The 21,174-nt window shown below is 34.7% G+C and overlaps 1 protein-coding gene across 1 annotated transcript in view; it reads right to left on the bottom strand.

Annotated features, from left to right (window-relative positions):
- Positions 1 to 20,756, bottom strand: part of LOC145267076 (short/branched chain specific acyl-CoA dehydrogenase, mitochondrial-like) — a 42,332-nt gene extending 21,576 nt beyond the window's left edge. Inside the window, exons 1-5 of the mRNA XM_080123042.1 lie at positions 20,607 to 20,756; positions 10,802 to 11,012; positions 8,311 to 8,411; positions 3,529 to 3,735; positions 1,004 to 1,174 (exon numbers count right to left, since the gene is read on the bottom strand). Coding sequence (XP_079979168.1) covers positions 1,004 to 1,174; positions 3,529 to 3,735; positions 8,311 to 8,411; positions 10,802 to 11,012; positions 20,607 to 20,636 — 720 coding nt within the window. The 5' untranslated portion in view covers positions 20,637 to 20,756. The remainder of the gene's footprint in view (positions 1 to 1,003; positions 1,175 to 3,528; positions 3,736 to 8,310; positions 8,412 to 10,801; positions 11,013 to 20,606) is intronic.
- Between the last annotated feature and the right edge of the window lie 418 nt (positions 20,757 to 21,174).

Raw genomic sequence — 21,174 nt, 5'->3', positions numbered from 1 at the left:
ATAACATAGGAAACTAAGGTTGATTTTGTACGACTTCAAAGTGGGGGATCAGTTTTATATATGAACACTTAATAATAGCGATCCCTCTCTTTGTAGTCAAGTTTTACATGTAAGAGGGTGTGTCGAAAAAAAAATGTCTATATTTCTCGCACTTGACATTTTTAAAAATCTAACATTCCTCGATTTGTTATTTAATGGCTTGAGTGCATTTATAAAATACTTTGTCATGTCTTGTTTTCTTTCGTGTTTAAATATTACACACCAAAACAAACAAATGAGTTTATGTGTGCATATATATATATTTTTTTCTTACAGCTTCTGCTGCTATTTTCCACTGCGCTCATATGCGCTCTGTAATACAATTCCTCTAAGTTGCATTGATTTTGGAAATCCAAATTTTCTCCAGAAAAAAAAAAAAAGAAAAAAGAAAGTTGTTAGTAAGCAAGAGTTATTTCCCTTGCATTTCTTTTTTTTCCCCCATTTTTCTTAAACTTTTTCTTCTAGGGGATGGGACATCCAACCAGATGTCTGACATTTACCCCTATTTTAGTGAGTCCAACCAAGAGATCTTTTCAGGATTCTAGCCGTCCCTTTCAGTGCAATCGTTTGTATTTCACTTGCACTTGGTTCACCGGGTATGCTTGCTATGTACTTTTTAAAGCTCTTTTTCATAAGCCCAGTTGCTCCTATGATGACTGGTATAATTGAAATGTCTTTTAATTTCCAATTTCGTTTCATATCATACATAAGTCCTTGATACTTTGTTATCTTTTCCCTCTCAACTCTGTTAAGCCCTGTATCATTGGGTACACTGACCTCTATTACGGTCGCTTTTTTGTTTGCTCTGTCCCAAATCACTATATCTGGTTTAACAGCTGCGTTTTCAAGATATGTAGCAGTAGGGATTATGTAGTCATAGTGAATAGTGTAGTTGTCATAAGTATCATACATGAGCACTCAAATGGCAAGCAAAAAAAACAATGTAAACAATAAAGTGACTCACATCTTCAGGTTTGGCGTTGGCCATAACCAGAAATATTCCCGCATGTTCCGCATTTGTGATCCACATTTTGCTACCATTGATGATGTAATGATTGCCTTGTTTGATGGCAGACGTTTTCAGAGCAAATGCATCCGAGCCTGCACTTGCTTCAGACAAGCAGAAACTTCCAACCTAAAGTAAAAAAAAAAGTAAAAAAAAAAATAAATACAAAAAGAAAGTAAAAAAAAATAAATACAAAAAGAAAAAGAAAGTAAAAAAAAATTAATACAAAAAGAAAAAGTAAAAAAAATAAATACAAAAAGAAAAAGTAAAAAAAAATAAATACAAAAAGAAAAAGTAAAAAAAATAAATACAAAAAGAAAAAGTAAAAAAAATAAATACAAAAAGAAAAAGTAAAAAAAATAAATACAAAAAGTAAAAAAAATAAATACAAAAAGAAAAAGTAAAAAAAAATAAATACAAAAAGAAAAAGTTAAAAAAATAAATACAAAAAGTAAAAAAAAAATAAATACAAAAAGTAAAAAAAAAATAAATACAAAAAGTAAAAAAAAAATAAATACAAAAAGAAAAATAAAGTAAAAAAATAAATAAATAAAAAAAGAATAAGAAAGTAAAAAGAAGAATAAATTTTCATTTTAGGAAACAAAAATAATTTTTTAATCAATTGAAAATATGTTTCTGTCTTTGGACAAGTCATCCAGTTAATATCTACTAGACAAAATTAAACCAGTTGGATTTTCTGGCACTTTTACACTATCAGAACAAAATTTTGGAAATCATAAAACTGAATTTCACATCAAAACAATGGTATCTATGTATTCCTCGTATTTTTAAGATGATTATATCCTAAAATTACAAAAATCGATAAGGTAGAAAATTATTTATAATAGAAAATAGAATTTCAAGAAAACGATCGTATTTGCTTATGGAAGACACAGGAGAGTTCAAAAGGGAGGTAATTTTCCGTTTTGATTTATTTTATTAAAACAAGATGTCCGCAATTTTTTACCTGCTAACACGATTAAAGTTTTTTTTTAATAATTCAGTAATGTTCAGGTAATTTCGACTGCATAATTTGGAAGCTAACATTGTAATTTATTAGAATTGACTAAAAAAATCTGTTGAAACCATTGTTTTTTTATCTGAAAACTTTATTTATCGACTACAATATTTCGTCCCATAGTGTAGAAGGGCCAATTTTCCATATCAGACCTAGATAGCAATAAACCCGACAAATCAATGCTTGATTTTAAATAGCCAATTATTTATAAAAATTTTCAGTCTGTGTACATAACAAAGAAATTTGATTTCAGCAATTACATATTCTTTCCAACTTGATAAATATTTCAGTAACAACTAGAGATCAGTTTTCATATATATCATGATAAAGGTCCATACAAAGTTTTAGCTAGACTGGTTCAGTAGTTTCCAAGACGGAGACAGATAGACAGACCAAGATATATATATATATATATATATATATATATATATATATATATCTTGCTGAAATCGATTGGAATTCTTTTTTATGTACAGGCTGAAAATTTTTGTAAATAAGTGACTATTTAAATATATTGATTTGTCAGGTGCATTGCTATCTAGATCTGATATGGTAAATTCAACTGATTTAATTTATGTAATAGACACACGCATATATTCATTGGATTACTGTTCTCATCTTAAGCGTGATTTTCACAATGTTTCAGTTGATGTAACCGCTGACCTTCTTCAGGTGTATCTAGTCAAACTCGGGGAATCTGGATGGAATTTTCAATGGAACCGTTTATTTATTTCATGAAGACAGCGTGCTCTTGTTCCGTCAGCTATGGCTGAATAGAGGGCCTAAGTAATTCACAATTGTATTTTTCAGTCGCCCACACTGAGGATTGAACCTTCAACCTTCAGGAGAGACAAGGTCTGCAAGGACCCGTGGCGCAGTGGTTAGACTACTTGGAAAAATCAATTGTAAAAAGTGATATTCTCCTGAATAATGTAGGTGACCAAAAAATACAATTGCAAATTACTTAGGACCTTTACCCAGTCATGGCTGACAGAAAAAGAGCATGCTACCTCCATGAAGTAAATAAACAGTTTCGCTCAAAATTTCATTCAAATTCCTGAATTTGACAAGATCCACCTGAAGAAGGTTGGAGGTTACATCGACCGAAACGTTGTGAAAAATCACACTCAAGGTGAGAACAGTAATTCAATGAATCCAAATAATACGAATAACCAATCCTCATCTAAAAAATTCAGAAACATCATATGTATATATATATATATATATATATATATATATATATATATGTGTGTGTGTGTGTGTGTGTGTGTGTGTGTATCAGTCGGTTTGTCTGTCTCAGAAAACACTTGGCTAATCTAGCTGAAATTTTGTATGAACCTTTTTTGTGATAATTATGCTTTTAACGGGCGAAAAGATAGAATACACATGTGGAAGTTCATTTTGGTAACCTGGTTGAGAAATGAAAAATTAAAAGAAAAAATCCTTGTGATATTGTCCAATTTACCGTATCAGTCGTTAATCGAGAGAGGAATTTCTGTTTGTGTTCGTCCGATGCAAAGCTGCGAAATACTGCGTTGACGACGGTGTTATGCACGTCAACCATTGCACTGACTGCTGGGTCCACTTTTGCCAATTCTTCGATGACAAGGTTTGCCACAAAGAACGTTGAATTGGTTCCGTTATATTCAGCCTCTATATCAATTCCCATCAACTGCAGAAAAGAAAAAAAACAAAACAAATGTCAAACATTTTATAAAGATGAACAACTTATATTCTTAAGCTGTCCGTGTAAATCTACACATTTGGTAATCTTAATGTTTTTCCCATTTTTTTTCCATAAAAATAGAAGACAAATGGGAAGAAAGAGCAGGGGTACCCAGCATTGCTTGGGGTTATATAAATTTAAATAGAAGTGAAATTATGTGTAATATCGTTATATTAAAACTAGCAGGCCGCCTGGCATTGCTCGGTCGTAAAATACGCTTAAATATGATATTTTGATTAATGCAGATTTCGGATTTATTATTAGATTATATTGAACCCGATATGATTTAAAACGTTTTTAAAAAATGACTCGTGTGCCAGAATCAAAACCAAAACGTTTAGCTTACGATTTCCTTTTTCCTTTAATGTTAATATCTGAGCTATGGACACATGTTTGCTGCATGGCTAAAAATTAAAACTTGAACCAATAGCTATTACGTTATGCATGCATATTCATAATGCCATTGTTTGACCTTCACCCGGCAAATTCTATTTTTTTTTTATTTTCACACTTTTACACTGATTTTTCCTGGCTAAAACCCAAATATAAAGTTTCACAGGGGTTCGAATATCTGATATATAAAGTCTTGCATGGTTTGAATAACCTATAAATTTTCATATCTGTAGACCAAAAACTGACAGAGGAGTTTGGTAGGCAAATTTTTTCAAACAAATGTATATATATATATATATATATGCATACATAATTTTTTTTTTTTTTAACATGGAGGTCACCACTTATCAAGGCCCGGAGGCCACTCAGGGATAAGGGTTATTGTGCGTACAGTAATCAATGAGATAGTATTGTAGTAATCATTAGTATTGGAGATTTGATAGAGTGTCTTACTTAAGGGGGCGGTTTGTCAGGAATTTGTTTATGTTGGACTTGAAGAAATCCAAGTTGTAGTCCGGTGGGAAACAGGCAAACAGAAGAGAGTTCCACAGTTGTGAACTTCTGAGAAAGAAGCTCTGCTCATGGAATCTACATCTGGATTTAGGCACAGATAAACAGTTGGGAAAATTATTGACAGTAGTTTCAGCCAGACGGGTGTTTCTCATGAAAGATTGGCAAGGGGGGGGGGAGATTGGAGCTCAGACGAGCACTTGCCATGGAAATAACGATAAAACAAAGACAGGCTCACAACATCTCTTCTGTGGGAGAGAGGCTGCAAGGAAGAGAAAAGGGCATCCCCCACTAAGCTACAAAGTTTATTTTGTACTCTGTCAAGGCAGGATAGGCTGTTTTTAGCAGCTCCTGCTCAGATGTGGCAGCAGTACTCAATCCTTGAACGTACTGGGCTTTTATACAGATAGAGAATTGCATCAGTAGTGAGATATCTTCTGGAGCAGTAGAAGGATCCCACCATTTTCCCAGCGTCCTTGGCAACAGACCTGATGTACGTGTTCCATTTCCGATCAAGAGTAAAGGTCAAACCCAGAAGCTTGTCAAAACATGGAGCCTCCCCAAAACGAGAGCCATCCATTTCAATTGATGCCAGATGGGGATCAGAGTGTTGATGATGTAAAGATAGAAGCTTGGTTTTTAATGCATTAAAAGTGACCAGCCACCTCTTCCCCCACTGTACCACGCGCTCAAGATCAGAGGAGAGAGAACTTTGTCATTTACGGCCTTTAATGTGTTGCCATAGATGGTCGTATCACCAGCATAGATGTCAACGAATGATTTAAGTATGTGTTTTGGGAGATCATTGATGTAGATCAGGAAGAGAGTTGGGCCCAGGATGGACCCCTGAGGGACTCCAGCATTAATACTGTGGGCCTCTGATTTCTGCCCATCATTTAATGATTGAGACAAAATTTCCAGTGAACCGTAGCTGGAAATCTTGTGAAGTAGGCTCTTATGCCATACCTTATCGAAGGCTTCGATATGTCAAGAGCAATTGCCCTGGAAAGGAAGCCTCTGTTAAGAGATTCACTAATCCTATGAGATATAACCATTAGCACATCTGCTGTAGAAACCATATTACATGTCACTAAGAAGGTTGTTTCTGCTGAGGTGGTTGACTACTTCTTTATTTAATATGGATTCCAACAACTTACTCATGACACACAGGAGACTTATTGGTCTGTACTGAGAGCGAGATGACTTTTCACCTGAATTCTTAAATACAGGGCATACTGATGAGGTTTTCCAGGGTGTTGGAAAGCACCTCTCCTTAAGACAACGCTTAAACAGTTTTGTAAGTATGGGGCAAGTTCTGGTTGGAGCCTTTTCAGCATTATAACTAGAATGCCGTCAGAAAAAGAGGTTTATGTTTACTATAACCTTTTACCCAAATATTACACAAGCATAAATCATGTAGAATATATGGATGAATATAATTACACGTATTAGTTAACTAAAGATGATCCTCCAATAAGAATTTTAATCTATCTTCAGCAAATTAAAAAAAATTTTTTTTTTTTTAAATTTTTAATGCTTTTCCTTGTTTTGAGTTGATAAATAAATCTATATGCAACCTTTTTCTATTGTCAATATCTTTTCCTTTTGCATATATATATATATATATATATATATATATATATATATATTATAAAATTTGAGAAGGCTAGGTGCTGTATATACCGCGCAGAGTCAAAAATTTCCAGGTTGGTACTGGGGGAACATTAATTCACTGGGAGAGGTGCACCCGCAGTCTTTGCTAAGACATTCATCTAGGAGAAGGAAACTCTGATGTAAAAACCTACTGTATACTCTGTCCTGTGGCCGTCATCTGCACCAACAAAGGTTAGCAGTAATACCAAACAGTGTGATTGGTTCTCATACAAAGCCTTCACTACTATAAACAAATCATCTGTGTGGATTTCCAAGCAACTTGGTTTTTGCAGTGAAAGCTCATACGTCGAAATCAACGGATGGGGGTGGGGCGCATCATATATTATGCAAGCATTGCTTAAGAAGCTATACCTGAAGACACAATAAAGCATTGAACATGTTGTCTGACTGGCAATAAAACTCAAAATGTCACAAGTAGAGCAATTCATTTTGGTAAAGAAGGAAATGGTTCCAAATCTTTATGCAAAAATAGGCAGAGATTGTCATTGTTTGATGGCTGCACGGACTGACACATTGCATTTAACTTAGGACACCGGCTCATGTGTATAAATGTAACATTACCCATGTTTACCCATATGTTTTGTTACACAGAACATAAGATATCTCACTGCTGATGCAATTCTCTATCCATATAAAAGCCAAGTACGTCCAAGGATGGAGCACTGCTGCCACATCTGGACAGGAGCTGCTAAAAACAGCCTATCCTGCCTTAACAGAGTACAAAATAGACTTTGTAGCCTAGTGGAGGATGCCCTTTTCTCTTCCCTGTAACCTCTCTCCCACAGAAGAGATGTTGTGAGCCTGTCTTTGTTTTATCGTTATTTCCATGGCAAGTGCACGTCCGAGCTCCAATCCCTGCCCCCCCCCAATCTTTCACGAAAAACACCCATCTAGCTGAAACCACAGTCAATAATTTTCCCCATTCTTTATCTGTGCCTAAATCAAGACGTAGATTCCATGAACAAAGCTTCTTTTTTAGAAGTGCACGCCTGTGGAACTCTCTTCTGTTTGCCTGTTTCCCACCAGACTACAACTTGGATATCTTCAAGTCCAACATAAACAAATTTCTGATAACCCGCCCTCTTAAGTAAGACACTCTATCAAATCTCCATTACTAACGATTACTATGATATTATCCCATTGATTACTGTACATGCAATAACCCTTATCCTGGAGTGGCTTCCAGGCCTTGATAGGTGGTGACTTCCATGTCAAAAAAAAAAATCGACTCACTTAGTGAAACGACCAACATTTATTTACAGTTCTTTTCCTGTTGCCCTCGAACACTGTACGTAACACGTCTATCTCTGTCCTTCTATGACGTGATCCAGCTTACGGATCATGTGTTTCGAACATGTCTTGAATATCGCTCCCTTCTCTGACACGATTCTTGGTCTGTGCACATGTTCTTCTTTTTATATTCTTTTTTTCTCGTTTCTTGGTGTGACATCACCTCGTACATGGCTCGGTCATTTGCATAAAGCTGCCATGCGTGTGCACGCACTCTTGTTCATGAAGTGCAATGATGTATGGAAGTGAAGTCTGGGCAGTGAGAATTTGAGCACATGTGTAGCACGGAGAGAAATGATACGGGAATGATACAATGGATGCACAATTTAAGCCTTAAAAGCCGGTTTAGATCTGATGACCTCAGAGGAAGATTAAATCTAAACAGTATAGGAGGATGTGTGCAGAACAGGAGACTTTGTTAATATGGTCACAGTAAAAGAATGGGTTAAAGTTCTTACGTTAATAGATGTAGCACAGTTGAAATAGCAGGGTTAGTTGGCAGGGATAGGCCAAGAAATATATGTGATAGGGATGGAGTTAAGTAGAAGAGGTCTAAACACAGATAATTGAGTAGTAAATTTCGAAAATCCGTCCAAGACATGTCAGCATGGAAAACACACGCTAAACTGACGATGATGATGATGGGCAACTTACCCCATTTTCAAACATGGCATCGATGACAGACTGATCCATTTTGCTGTTTGCATCCATCTCTTTAACGAGCGGCTGGATTTTTTCAATCGCTAGTCGTGATACTAGAAGGAAAGAAAGAATGAGCGACACAAAGATAAATCAAAATTGGGTGCATTTGACATTATGTGTATATATATATATATATATATATATATAGGACAATAAAATTACAAATGAATAACATCAACCATTACTCTATATAATAATATGCCAAGCAACTACATGTTTGTACATATGTTATCACTTTTCACACACAAGTAAAAAAAAAATTTTTTTAGATTGAAAAATTGGTGTTCATGACATAAAATAGGCACTTATGGAGTTTGGAACATTTATGTAAGGGAGATAACTAGCATCAACTAAGCAAAAATGAAAAAAATTATCATTTCTTGCAAGGGATAAAATAATTGATCGAATAATGAAACAATTTCAAGCAGAAAAAGACCTTGTATAGACAAGAGTATAGTCCCAGAACTAAAAACGAAGAATACCAAAGCAGTTTACGAAAAAAATTTTTTTAAAAATAGGGGGCAAAGGGAATCTACTTTTTTAAGATGTGAAAAGGAAAGTCAAAATCAAGGGAAATACGCCAAGTGCACATATAAGGGAGGTAATAGGTGTGACAAAGCAACCGATATGTATGCAAATGACCAAACAGTGGCACAAGCATGATATCACGGACTCCTATAAACAGAATTCATACAGAGTTTCAAGCCCTTTTTAAAACCTTCCCCAGACAAAATTCAAGTTTTATAAACAAAATTTGATACGTAGAGAATGATATAATAAACCCCCCCAAAATAATATTTTAATATTTAAAAACAATTGTTAGGTAATCGCCGGGCAACGCCAAGTATAAAGCAGTTATTCAGTTATCAGTTTATCTATCTGTCTATCTAATTATCTATTTATCTAGTGAAGTAAATTGAATCGCGGGAAACACTAAGTTGAGCGAGCGTGCAGAGGAGGTCAAGGGTCATGCTGTGACATGAATCAAACTCTGTGACTGATCAAGTTGCACCGGAAGTTATGCGAACAGGGACTGGATCTGACGTATCAAGGGTTCCGATTTGAATAAGCTGAATTAATTTTAGTGAGTTGGGTTTTGAGATGCCAAAGAGACAAAATGGGTTAAAACAAGTCTCTCCATGAGGGGGGGGGGCGGTTTCCAAATGGATTAGAGAAACCACAAGCCAAAGGTTGTCATTCACTCCAGTTCTGCTGTGAGGAAATGCCTGGGAGTGAGTAAAGAATATATATATATAAAAACATACAGCGTCTTGTGTCCGTCTTGCATGCGACTTGTCATAACATAACCCAGCACCCCAAGGCGTTGGCAAATCCCTTAGGAGGAGCACCAGAAGACAGGTATGTCGTCATGTTTCATACATTATAAATGTACTGTGAATTATATGTTCTGACAAACGCACCCACAGTCAGAGACTAGACGGGTCACAGCCCATTAAAAAGAGTTAAATAACCGTTTCTTTGAACAAATGTTTTTTTCTATTTTTTTTTTTTGTATGAAAAGTTATTTTTCTTTGAATTTATGAAAAAATATTTTTGTTTTGTTTTAAGGAACAAGAAACAATTTTTTTTTATTTTTGATATATATATATATATATATATATATATATATATATATATATATATTATAAAACTTTTGTTTTTAAAGAAAAGTTTTTTTTTGTATTTTTTTTAACAATTTTTATGAAATATCATATAACACAGATATCCCATCAGACCGGCTTACCCAGGTAATCACGGTACAAACATAAATATAATATGTATATTAAATGTATGAATGTGTACACATGTATTTGTAATTTGTATTAATAAAACTTTTTCACCTGCTTCAGTTTGTGTCTTTCCGTTACCTCTGCATTGTACTGCCTTCTGCATATTACATTTAATTGTATACTATACAATGCTTTAAGCAAACTACATCCCACTTTTTTTTTGTATATATATTGTACATTTATTGTGGGGAGTTAGGGTTACACTTTGGGAAGCGCAACATGTGTTTTCCTGATGATGGGCTATTTCCTTAGGAATAGTAGTTTCTGCCGGTTAAAGGAAAGCATTGTATTTTCCTTTCTTGTCACAAGAATCAGAAGGAAATGCTTTCGTTTTCTTTCTTTTTTTTCTTCCAATTTGGTGTCATCTGCTCGCTCGCGTCTCTTTTTGCCAATCGGTTTCTCAATCAATAAGCTCACTTGGCATTTTCTGGGCTAGTCTTTGTCGTCTGCCAAGTGTTGCCGAGTAAGATTCGCAAAAAAAATGAGATTTAAACTGTAGAATTACCAAAAAGACGCAAACTGACATTTCTGATCACAGAAAAAACTTGTTTTATAAAACCAGTTTCAAGCTTCTGTTTTAACTCGGATCGAAGTTTGTCAAATTTTATTACAGCAACAACAAACACAAATCAAAAAAGCAAATCATTTCAAACCTGTTTCTCGCATCATTTCCTCGTCTTCCGACAGCATGTTGAGGGGTAAGTGTTTCTCCTCACCCAAATCGGATGTGCTGTATGCAGTGGCTGTAGATTCTGGCCGACGAAACTGGCCCAGCTGAGAACGGAAGGATGCATGAGGCTTAGGAGGATGCCCGCCTGATAGAGAACGCTGTACCATTCGCCAGGTGCACGGACGCTGCAAGAGCTGAAAACAAAAATAAAACAAAAATTCTTAATCAATACATCATCATATTCAGTTTCATGTCCATTATGGTAGACTGAGGCCCAAGATGGCAAGCAAGCAGAAATTAGCTAGTATATATAGATTTAAAAACATGTTGCATTTTAGTGACAAATTTTTTAAGTTCAAAACTTGCCACCTTTGTTCCTCAAGTAAACTTGAACGTGAATTGAATACTGTTGAAAACATTTTCCTTCGTAATGATTATCCAGAGAATTTGATTAATTATATCAAGGTTTCCCCAAGTGGGCTCCATGGAGCTCTGGAAGTGAGGTTGAGGGGCTCCGGAAGCCCTTTTTAATGAGGACCAAATGCTTTATATGGAAAAATTAAATGGCTGCAGACATTTAATTATTGATCTTTTTTTACTGGAAAGAAATATGATACATAATTACAGATGTAAAGAGTTTCGGGATGGTTCATGAAAAAGAAAATAAAACAAAAAATGCAAGAACCTTTGATTAATCGCAAATAAACAAGCCATGCGTCAGTGGTCCCCCTCTGGTGCTGCATATGAAATGACGCCACGAAAAATAGTGAAGAAATGATGAATGATAGAAGTGTGAAGGGCCAACGTTGCCTTCATATTTTTGCCAAGTTTCAGAAAAATCTAATAGATGGGACAAAGGTTATGGGGTAAAAAGTGTCATTTTTTGCAATTTGGGGGCATTTGTGACCCCTTTTGAGCTCCTGGGAATGCCAAATCCCAGTGAAAATGAACAAACGGTGCAGTTTCACGCCTTAAGGCATGTATATTTTAATTCAGCACCATGGAAAACAACTATATAGACATACATATCAAGTTTTTGAGTAATATGAAAAAAGAGCTTCAAAAAGGCATGTTTTTTTAGCTCTAAAAAGTCCCAGAGTGATGCAAACCAGAATTTTGCTAGGGTCACCCATACTATATATATTTATAAGAAGAACAATGGCCTCCACATTTTGGCCATGTTTCAGGAAAATCTAATGGATGGATCAAACACTATGGGTCAAAAAGTGTAATTTTGGGCCATTTTTGACCTCTTTTGAGCTCCTGGGGACGCTGAATCCCATTGTTTCAGGCCTTAACACATGTATATTTGAGTTGACCACCATGAAAAACCACTATATAGTCAGACATATCATGTTTTTGTTGAGAATTATGAAAAGAGCCACAAAAAAGGGGCGTTTTTAGCAATGAAAATCCCCAGGGACGCGAACCAGAATTTTGCCAGGGTCACCCGTACTGGATTTATATTAAAAACAATAGGCTCCACATTTTGGCCAAGTTTCAGAAAAATCTAATGGATGAATCAAAAGTTATGGGGCAAAACGTGTCATTTTTGGCCATTTTGGGGAATTTTTGACTTCTTTTGAGCCCCTGGGGACGCAACGAGAATTTTCACAAAAAATTTTTTTTTTTACTGTGCACATCTATTCAATGAAATACAATTTGTGGCAAAATTTCAGGAAAAACTAATGCACGGTTATCTGGCAATCGTCCGGACTAACGGATATACAGAAGAACGGACGCCACTGAAAACATAGGTCCCTCTCCGATAAATCAGGGGACCAAAAATGGTTGTAAACATTATCATTAGTTAGTGTTAAAATTTGAAATCAATGTGTTTCATATTTATTTTAGAAATTATTTTGTTAGTACTCTGTGTAAAATTCATGCCCTGCTCAGGGACTCCATGGTGTCCTGAAGTTTGAGAAACCCTGAATTATATTATTAATTGTTGTTGTTAGCATCCGTCAGTCTAGAAGACTATGAGGTTGCACCTGTAGAGGTGGTCGAACACCGTCTTCTGTGGCTGAATAAGCTTATCTTTGATCTAAATTGTCGGTTGCAGACGTAGCAAGTGAAGGTCAGTACGTAAAGTTGGTGATCTGTTGAATTTTGTTGATTTGGCCTTCCTGAATAGTCTTTTGATCTCCGCCCATTCTGCAATGGACCTTTCCCCAGTGGTCAGGCCTTTGGTTACCATTTGTCTCCAGATGTTGCAAACTTTAGCTTTAGCTGGTAGGGTCAATATCACATGCTTTCATGTAGTATTTGCACACGTCAACATAGCGGAAGTAAGGATGACACAATTTTCCTTTTGCCAGTAATGAGTTCACCATAGAGAATGCCTTTTCGGATTCACCCATTGTCCATGCGGTGCACATGGCCTATCCAGTAAAGGCGTCTTTGGCGAAGGAGGGTGATTACAGAAGGGATATTAATGATAAAGTTAAAAATTTATATAATTATCCCATTGCCTTTGGTCCAAGTGTCCCATTAATTTAAAAATTCCATATCTGCATTTCCCTTAGTCACGAACATGGAGACTGGAATTACCAGCTGATGGACAACACATAACAGAAATTAACATACAAAGAGACATCTTCCAAAGAGACTCACTATCACCATCGCTGTTCATCATAGCCATGATGCCCCTGACCAATATACAGAGACAGTGCCAAGCTGGGTGCAAGTTCTCTAATACAGAGGAAAAAATGAAGCACCTCATGTACATAGACGACCTGAAAGTTTTTGCAAGGACCAAAAAGGAACTAGAGACATTAATAAACACTACCAGGATCTTCAGCCAGGATATCCAAATGGAGTTTGGCATGGAAAAGTGTGCACTACTAGTTATAAGAAAGGGAAAACTGGAGACAACAGAAGGTATGGAACTACCCAACCAAACGGAGATGAGGGCACTAGGGGAATACGACGCCTATAAATACTTGGGAATTCTGGAAGCAGACACCATCAAAACCACAGAAATGAAAAGAGAGAATTGGAAAGAAATACCTCAGAAGAACAAGAAACCTTCTGGAAACGAAATTATATAGCAGAAATCTAATAAAAGATATAAATACATGGGCAGTATCACTAGTAAGATACTCTGGACCGTTCATAGGGTGGACTAAATAAGAACTGAGACAACTCGATCAGAACACCAGGAAATTCATGACCATGCACAATGCATTACACTCAAAGGACAATGTTGACCGACTCTACGTGAAAAGGAAAGAAGGCGGGAGAGGATTAGTTTGTATAGAAGACTGTGTGCATGACACAAAAAAAAAAAGAATTATAAAAATACATAATGCAAAACACCGAAAGGATAATCATGGCAGCGAGAGACTGAAAAAAAAAAAAAATTGGCAAAACAGAAAACGGAGAGATAAAGGATAAAACAAGAAAAGAAAAATGGGAAGAGAAACAACTACATGGAAGATTCCTAAGGATGACAAAGATGAGAATAACAAAAACACTTGGACATGGATGCAAAAAGGACACATAAAACAAAGTACTGAATTCCTAATAATCGCAGCACAAAATAACTTGATAAAAACCAACCACATCAAAGCAAAGATCAACAAAACACAACAAAACAGTAAATGCAGACTCTGTGGACAAAAAGAAGAAACAATAAACCATATAGTAAGTGAATGGCTCAAAAGGAATACAAGAACATACATGACAAAGTGGGAAGGGCAGTACACTGGGAATTATGCAAATTATCAAATCGTAAACTTTACTGTTCCAGCTGACCACAGGGTGAATATCAAAGAAAAGGAGAAACAGAGCAAATACACAGAGCTAACCAGAGAGCTGAAAGGGATATGGAAGATGAAGAAAATCAAAATAATACCTATAATAGCAAGAGCACTAAGAAAAACTTTAAAAAAGAATGGGAAAAATTGGAATCAGAGGAATGACTGGAAAGATACAATGAATAAACTTTGTGGCTTAGTGGGGGATGCCCTTTTCTCTTCCCTGTAACCTCTTTCCCACAGAAGAGACGTAGCAAGCCTATCTTTGTTCTAGCATTATTTCCATGGCAAGTGCTCGTCTGAGCTCCATTCTCTGGTCCCCCCTTGTCAATCTTTTTAAAAACCACCCGACTAGCTGAAACCACCGTCAATAATTTTCCCCACTCCTTATCTGCACCTAAATCAAAATGTAGATTTCACGAACAAAGCTTCTTTCTTAGAACTGCACGCCTGTGGAACTCTGTTCCGCTTGCCTGTTTCCCTCCTGACTTCAACCTGGATATCTTCAAGTCCAACACAAACAAATTCCTGATGAACCGCCCCCCCCAAGTAATGACACCTTATCAATTCTCCAATACTATTGCTACACTATCCCTTTGATTACTGTACACACAATAACCCTTATCCCTGAGTGGCCATAGGGCCTTGATAAGTGGTGAACTCCATGTAAAAAAAAAAAAAAAATCTCTTAGTAAAAGTGAGCTGTCTTCCTCAGAACAATGACAAATTGTAAAACAGCTCCGCAGAAATCGAGTGTCAACAAAGATGGACGAAATTTGACGTTAACCATAAACAAACTAAATGACCTTTTAAAGCAGACTCGAGAACTATTATTATTTTTGACGCACATGTGCTTCTGCTTCGATCTTTTTAGCATTTACTAATATTTATCGGCCATATTATTTACTTTTTGTTATGACTATCTTGAAGTGGTTGGCTCCCAAAGAGGATGCTACATTTTATTGATTAGTTTTATCTGTTTTCACAGCGGTGGCAAGTCAAATTAGTTCACCGTGCAAATTATCCATGAGCACTCAGTTTATCACGCGTCTTTTTTTCTTAATGTTTTTGTCTCATGCCCACATGGTAAGAAACAGAATCAATAAATGCTTTATTATTGCAATGTAGACAACAAAACAAATGTGGTAAAAAAAAAAAAAAAAAAAAAAAATTTTTTTACAAGGGAGTCACCACTTATCAAGGCCGAAGGTCATTTGAGGATAAGGGTTAATCGGTAATTCGGAAGAAAGAGAGAGCCTGTTTCCTCCGTTTGCCTATAGGTGGCATTAATGTCTGTCCACCCAGTTACGGAAGCACAAAATGTATATAATGGCACCCTTGAAATAAAAATAAATGTTTTTGTTATATTTTAATTTTAAACATGTTTTTTTTTTGTCTTTTTGCAAACATATTTAAGTTTTATTTTTTTTCAAACATATTTACGTTTTTTTTTTTTGTTTTTGCAAACATATTTAAGTTTTATTTTTCCAAACATTTACGTTTTTTTTTTTTTTTTTCAATTCTTAGATGAAAGTGCAGAATACTTAACGGTACCTACGTACTTATCGTACCGCGCTATTTTTAATTCAAGTTAAATTCAAGTTTTTATTTCTCTTACCTTGAAGTTGGACAAAAAATCAATATTATGTTTAAAACAAAATCAACGATTTTTTCACCCCCCCCCATAAAAAGTAGATAAAAGTACGTCAACTTTTTTTCATCAATTATTTATTTTTTATATCGCATATTTTTTCACATAAATTATTAAAACAAATGTGCCGTATCTTTACACCCTAAAAAATCCTTTAAAATTATCACTTGTGTAGGTGTGCTGAAAACGAAAATGAATAAATTTTAGTTAAAAAAAGCTAAGGGATCACTTTTCTATATTTATCGTAAAGTGAGCACCCACTTTATAGCCACTTTTTTTTTTTTTTATTGAGGTCGGGGTTGACTAATGAAAATGAACAATACGTTCAGGCCATTTTTAAGGGGAGGGGAGATTATCTTTGCTTTTTTACCATATTCCGTATTGTTTTCATTGGTTGCCATGTTTTGTGAGTGAGTGCGTGCATTCAATTTTTGTGCGATGCACGCACACACGCACAAAAACATGGCGACCAGTGAAAACAATACCGAATACACTGGATAATAAAGGTATTAATATGAGGAAAACTACTTGTCGCGAACAATTTTAAGTGTGATATTCCTTCAAAACAGACCCAATTACCCCTAAAAATCAACTGTTTTTTTACTTAAAGATTAAAGGCAAAAAAAAAAAATTAAAGTATTTTGGAGGGTGGAAAGATACCGCACATTTACCGGCAAACTTTAAAAGTCAAACAACATAATAATGACGGAGCCAATAAATTATATTGCCAAAGTGGTTCTTTTTAAATCTCCGCTGCCACAGGAATTCATGTATGTGGCTGTGAAAATTTTCAGAACTAGTGCCTCTCATCGCTCTGAATTTAACCTTAAACTCAAAGTTCCCTCAACAGTGTTGGTATATACTGTTGGATCATTCGGGTCCACAAAATGATATTTGTGATTGACCACAAAGTGGTTTGCTAGAGCATTATATGCTTGCCACCCATCAGTAATAATCCGTGATCCTGGTTGAACATATTGCTGAATGATTGGTAAAAGAGTTTCTGCATCCCTTTTTTCAACTGGTACGTTGTCATATTTGTTTCTCTCTCCACCATACCAAGAACCCATTGTCCGTCTTTATATCATCCACAGTGGTATTTGCGATGCATAAATTTACTGTCATCAATTTCTATAGTTCGACCAGGACCACCCATTTCCACAGGATTGTCAATTAGGCACATACCACAAATCTCGCGTAAAAAACTATACCAATCAAGGGTACTCCTTTTACTGACACCTGTTTGTTCTGCTGCTTTGACTTGCGGCTCTTTCATTGACCACCAATAAATCAACTCAATGATTTCGTTTAGCGTTATATGCGCGTGATCAAAAAAAACGTAAATATGTTTGCAAAATAAAAACAAAAAACGTAAATATGTTTGAAAAAAAAAAACAAAAGAAAAACAAACTTAAAACTTAAACATGTTTGCAAAAAAACAAACAAACAAACAAAAAACATGTTTAAAATTAAAATATAACAAAAACATTTATTTTTATTTCAAGGGTGCCATTATATACATTTTGTGCTTCCGTAACTGGGTGGACAGACATTAACGCCACCTATAGGCAAACGGAGGAAACAGGCTCTCTCTTTCTTCGGGATTACCGGTTAATGAATGTAAGGTGGTAGTTTAGTAATCGTTAATGGTGTAAATTTGGGTAGAATTTGATTATTTGTGGAGACAGCTGAACAAGAACTTGTTTACATTGGATTTGAAGGCTACCATGTTGTATTCAACCGCGTACGTCCGCCGACTGATTAATTAAAATAAAGAAAACAAATGGTATTTGTACAGTTTAATTAAGACATTAAAAAACGAAAATGTCGAAAAAAGGTTATATTGTATGTATCCGTTTTGAACTGAAGATCTCCGAAAAAGAAATTTCACTTAATTTGATCGAGTAGTTTTTTTTTTTTTTTTTTTTTTTTTTTTAAGCGGAAAAACACGTTTTTATGAGAGCGCGTTGAAGGCAGACATCTTGGATTTGTTCTTAATTTTTGTTTGGAGTTTAGAAGCGTCACGGGGAGATAACTCCAGTTAAAGCGCCGACACTTAAAAATCGAACCTTTTGCTCGGTATCATAACAAATTGTTTTTTTTTTCGCTGTAAAAAAAAAAAAAATAAAATAAAATAAAAAATAATATTTGATAAAATTAAGTGAAATTTTTTTTCAGAGAACTTCGTTCCATAACGAATACGTACAATTTAAATTTTTCGATATTTTCATTTTTTTTAATGCCTTGATTAAACTGTACAAGTACCAAACAAATTTCTTATTTTTAAATTTTTTATTTTCGTTAATTAATAAGTTTATCTAATTTTTGTTTTTGATTAATTAACGTCATTTCATTGTAACAGTTTGTTTACTTTTGTTTTGTGTACGTGTAAGCGTAATTAATTATACCTTGGAAAATATGCTTATTTTTGCTATGTCTATGCTGGTTATCTCCCTTAGATCGAAGTTGACATAAGGGCCCCTTAAATTGTCATATGTTGTGACACATGGCTACCGAGAGAAGGTGATCATGGTCACAGTCGATTAGTTTTGTTCGCATTTCGCGTAAGCGATTAAAAATTGCTATAACTTAACGTTTTTAATTTGCTCTTGTCCTTTTAACTAAAATATGGGGTTTAAATGACCATTAAGGTCATCGTGACAGAGGACCGACCAAATGAAGACTTACCTTTAAAAAGTAGGTTCTTAAAGGTACGGTATTAACGTAAGGGTACGGTATTAACGAATATCGCAGTTAAATTTGTCGCCGACAAGTAATTTTTATGATATTAAAACCTTCATATTCCCATGTTTTATCTAATACTTTAAAGTGGCCGCCATTATTTTTGTTACATAACACACTTGGCGTATACTTCAAGTTATACAAAACACCCCCTCCATGTTAAGAATGGTGACAGTGAAAACAATAGGAAATACATTGGATAATTGGTGCTTCTGCTTGTTAAGATATAGTCGACAGATCGATATTTTTAAATATGTTGTCTTAAGCAAAAATAACAGTACGTACTTGTTATGTCGAAAATATTTTTAAAAAAATTACGAAAATTCATCGAGTATAAAATTATAGTTAAATGTCATTTTGGTGCTTCCGCGCTATTTTTTTAAATCGTATTTCCAAGTTTAATTAAAGTTTTATGATATGTTGTTTTTTTTTTTTATTCAATTGTAAGGTTAAAGGTACAAAAAAAAAACCCTCCCCATGTTAAGAATGGCTTGTAAAATAATAACGTTATTATTTCAGCACGGATCAATAAGTGCAGTACCGTCATTTTTACAGAAAATTGGGGGAAATTGCATTTTCCCCTAGATGTAAACACCTTGAAGATAGCGAATACATGGGACATAGTTATCTCCCTTTTAGCTAATGTATGGCTCACGATTTGTTTTAGCTGATAGCGATAGATTTTTTTTTACTACTAAGAACAATAGCAGTTGTTCTATTCGATGAATTTTTGGATATATTACTATTTTCGACACGACAATTAAGTAAGTACTTTGGCTTAAAAATCGCAAAATAAAAAAAAGAAGAAACGATCCGTCGACTATCTTAACAAGCACCAATTTAGTTAAACAATAAACTGTAAAAACTACTTTAGGTAAATTTATTAAAATTTGAATAATTTCCCATTCTGTTTTCGTAAATTTATATCAAAAATATATTTTTTTTAATATAAAAAAAGAGTAATTTAATAAGCAAAAATGAAAAGCAATCTAAAATAAGCAATCTGAGTTATGTACCCTGTTTCTGCAATCTTATGTAAAAAAAAAAAAATCTTTCACCTTTCTTTGTATAAGCACAAAGAAAAAAACGGCCAAATATAATTGAAGGTTTTTTTTTTATTAACATCGATTCACAATTTTTGATATGGCGGACACGGACATGATAAACTGGATACTTTCTATATAATAAATAAATAGCATAACATAATGACCAAGATCAGAGTGTAGTATTTGTTCCGATGCTACACTTCGCCTTTTCTATCCTCAGTCAGTGGAGGAGAAATCCTTCATGACTGAGACAATTTAAATTTTTGTTCCTCTTCAGAGTGCTCCTTTTAGGGACCTGGATTTTTCCCCACATTAAAAACTGACCTTGTGTCTAACTCTGCCCTCGTGGGGAGACAATTAAATAAGAACATAATATAATGTATCAAAGGTTACCTGTCCAATAACAAACGTGCAAAATAATAGTTCTTTTTATCAAAGGTAAATAAGTATATCGCAATCGTTGTTTTCAAAACGACAGGGAAAGAAAAATACGTCAATATGTGAATTAAAACATTTATAATCATTTCTGACCAAAAATGCCATTAATTATTTCACCTGGACAAACAAATAAATAAATTTATAACTTACCTTGGCCATTCCACGCACGACAGCAGCCATTTTGTTTTTACGTATAATTCCAGAATAACAGAATAAGCTATTCTATTCGCTATACTGTTATTCCGGCTTTATGCGTTTATGAAAAGAAAAAGTAAAATTGGCGCTGTTTTACAATTTGTCACTGTGCAGAGGGAGACAACTCTCGCTTACTAAGAGATTCGTTCGTTTTTTTCATCTCATAATTTAGGACGCGATTTTTTTTTAAAACGAAAGCCGCGATGGATTTTTGTAATGTGACAAAGGTGATAACATTAATAATACAAAAAGGGGTTTGTATTACTGTACACATAGATTCGAAAAAGTTGTCAAAAAACAAATATATAACAAATAAATGTTATCAAAGGCAAGATAAGTTACTTTTCTACCAAACTGGATATATTTTTCGTGTTTTTATTCAATGTAACATGTTTATTCAGCTCGAAAAGCATACAGTGTTTACCGATGTATTGGAAAATTCAAGATGGCGTCTGACTCTCTCTTTAACACGGTAAGTTTGGGGAAAGGTGTTATAAATAAAAAAAAACTGGATAAAATACTG

The sequence above is a fragment of the Euprymna scolopes genome, chromosome 42, assembly GCF_053919585.1.
Source record: "Euprymna scolopes isolate OS-2025 chromosome 42, ASM5391958v1, whole genome shotgun sequence".
Taxonomy (NCBI): Eukaryota; Metazoa; Mollusca; class Cephalopoda; order Sepiida; family Sepiolidae; genus Euprymna; species Euprymna scolopes.
Note: the sequence above shows the minus strand (reverse complement) of the source record. Positions and strands in the feature narration are given on the sequence as shown.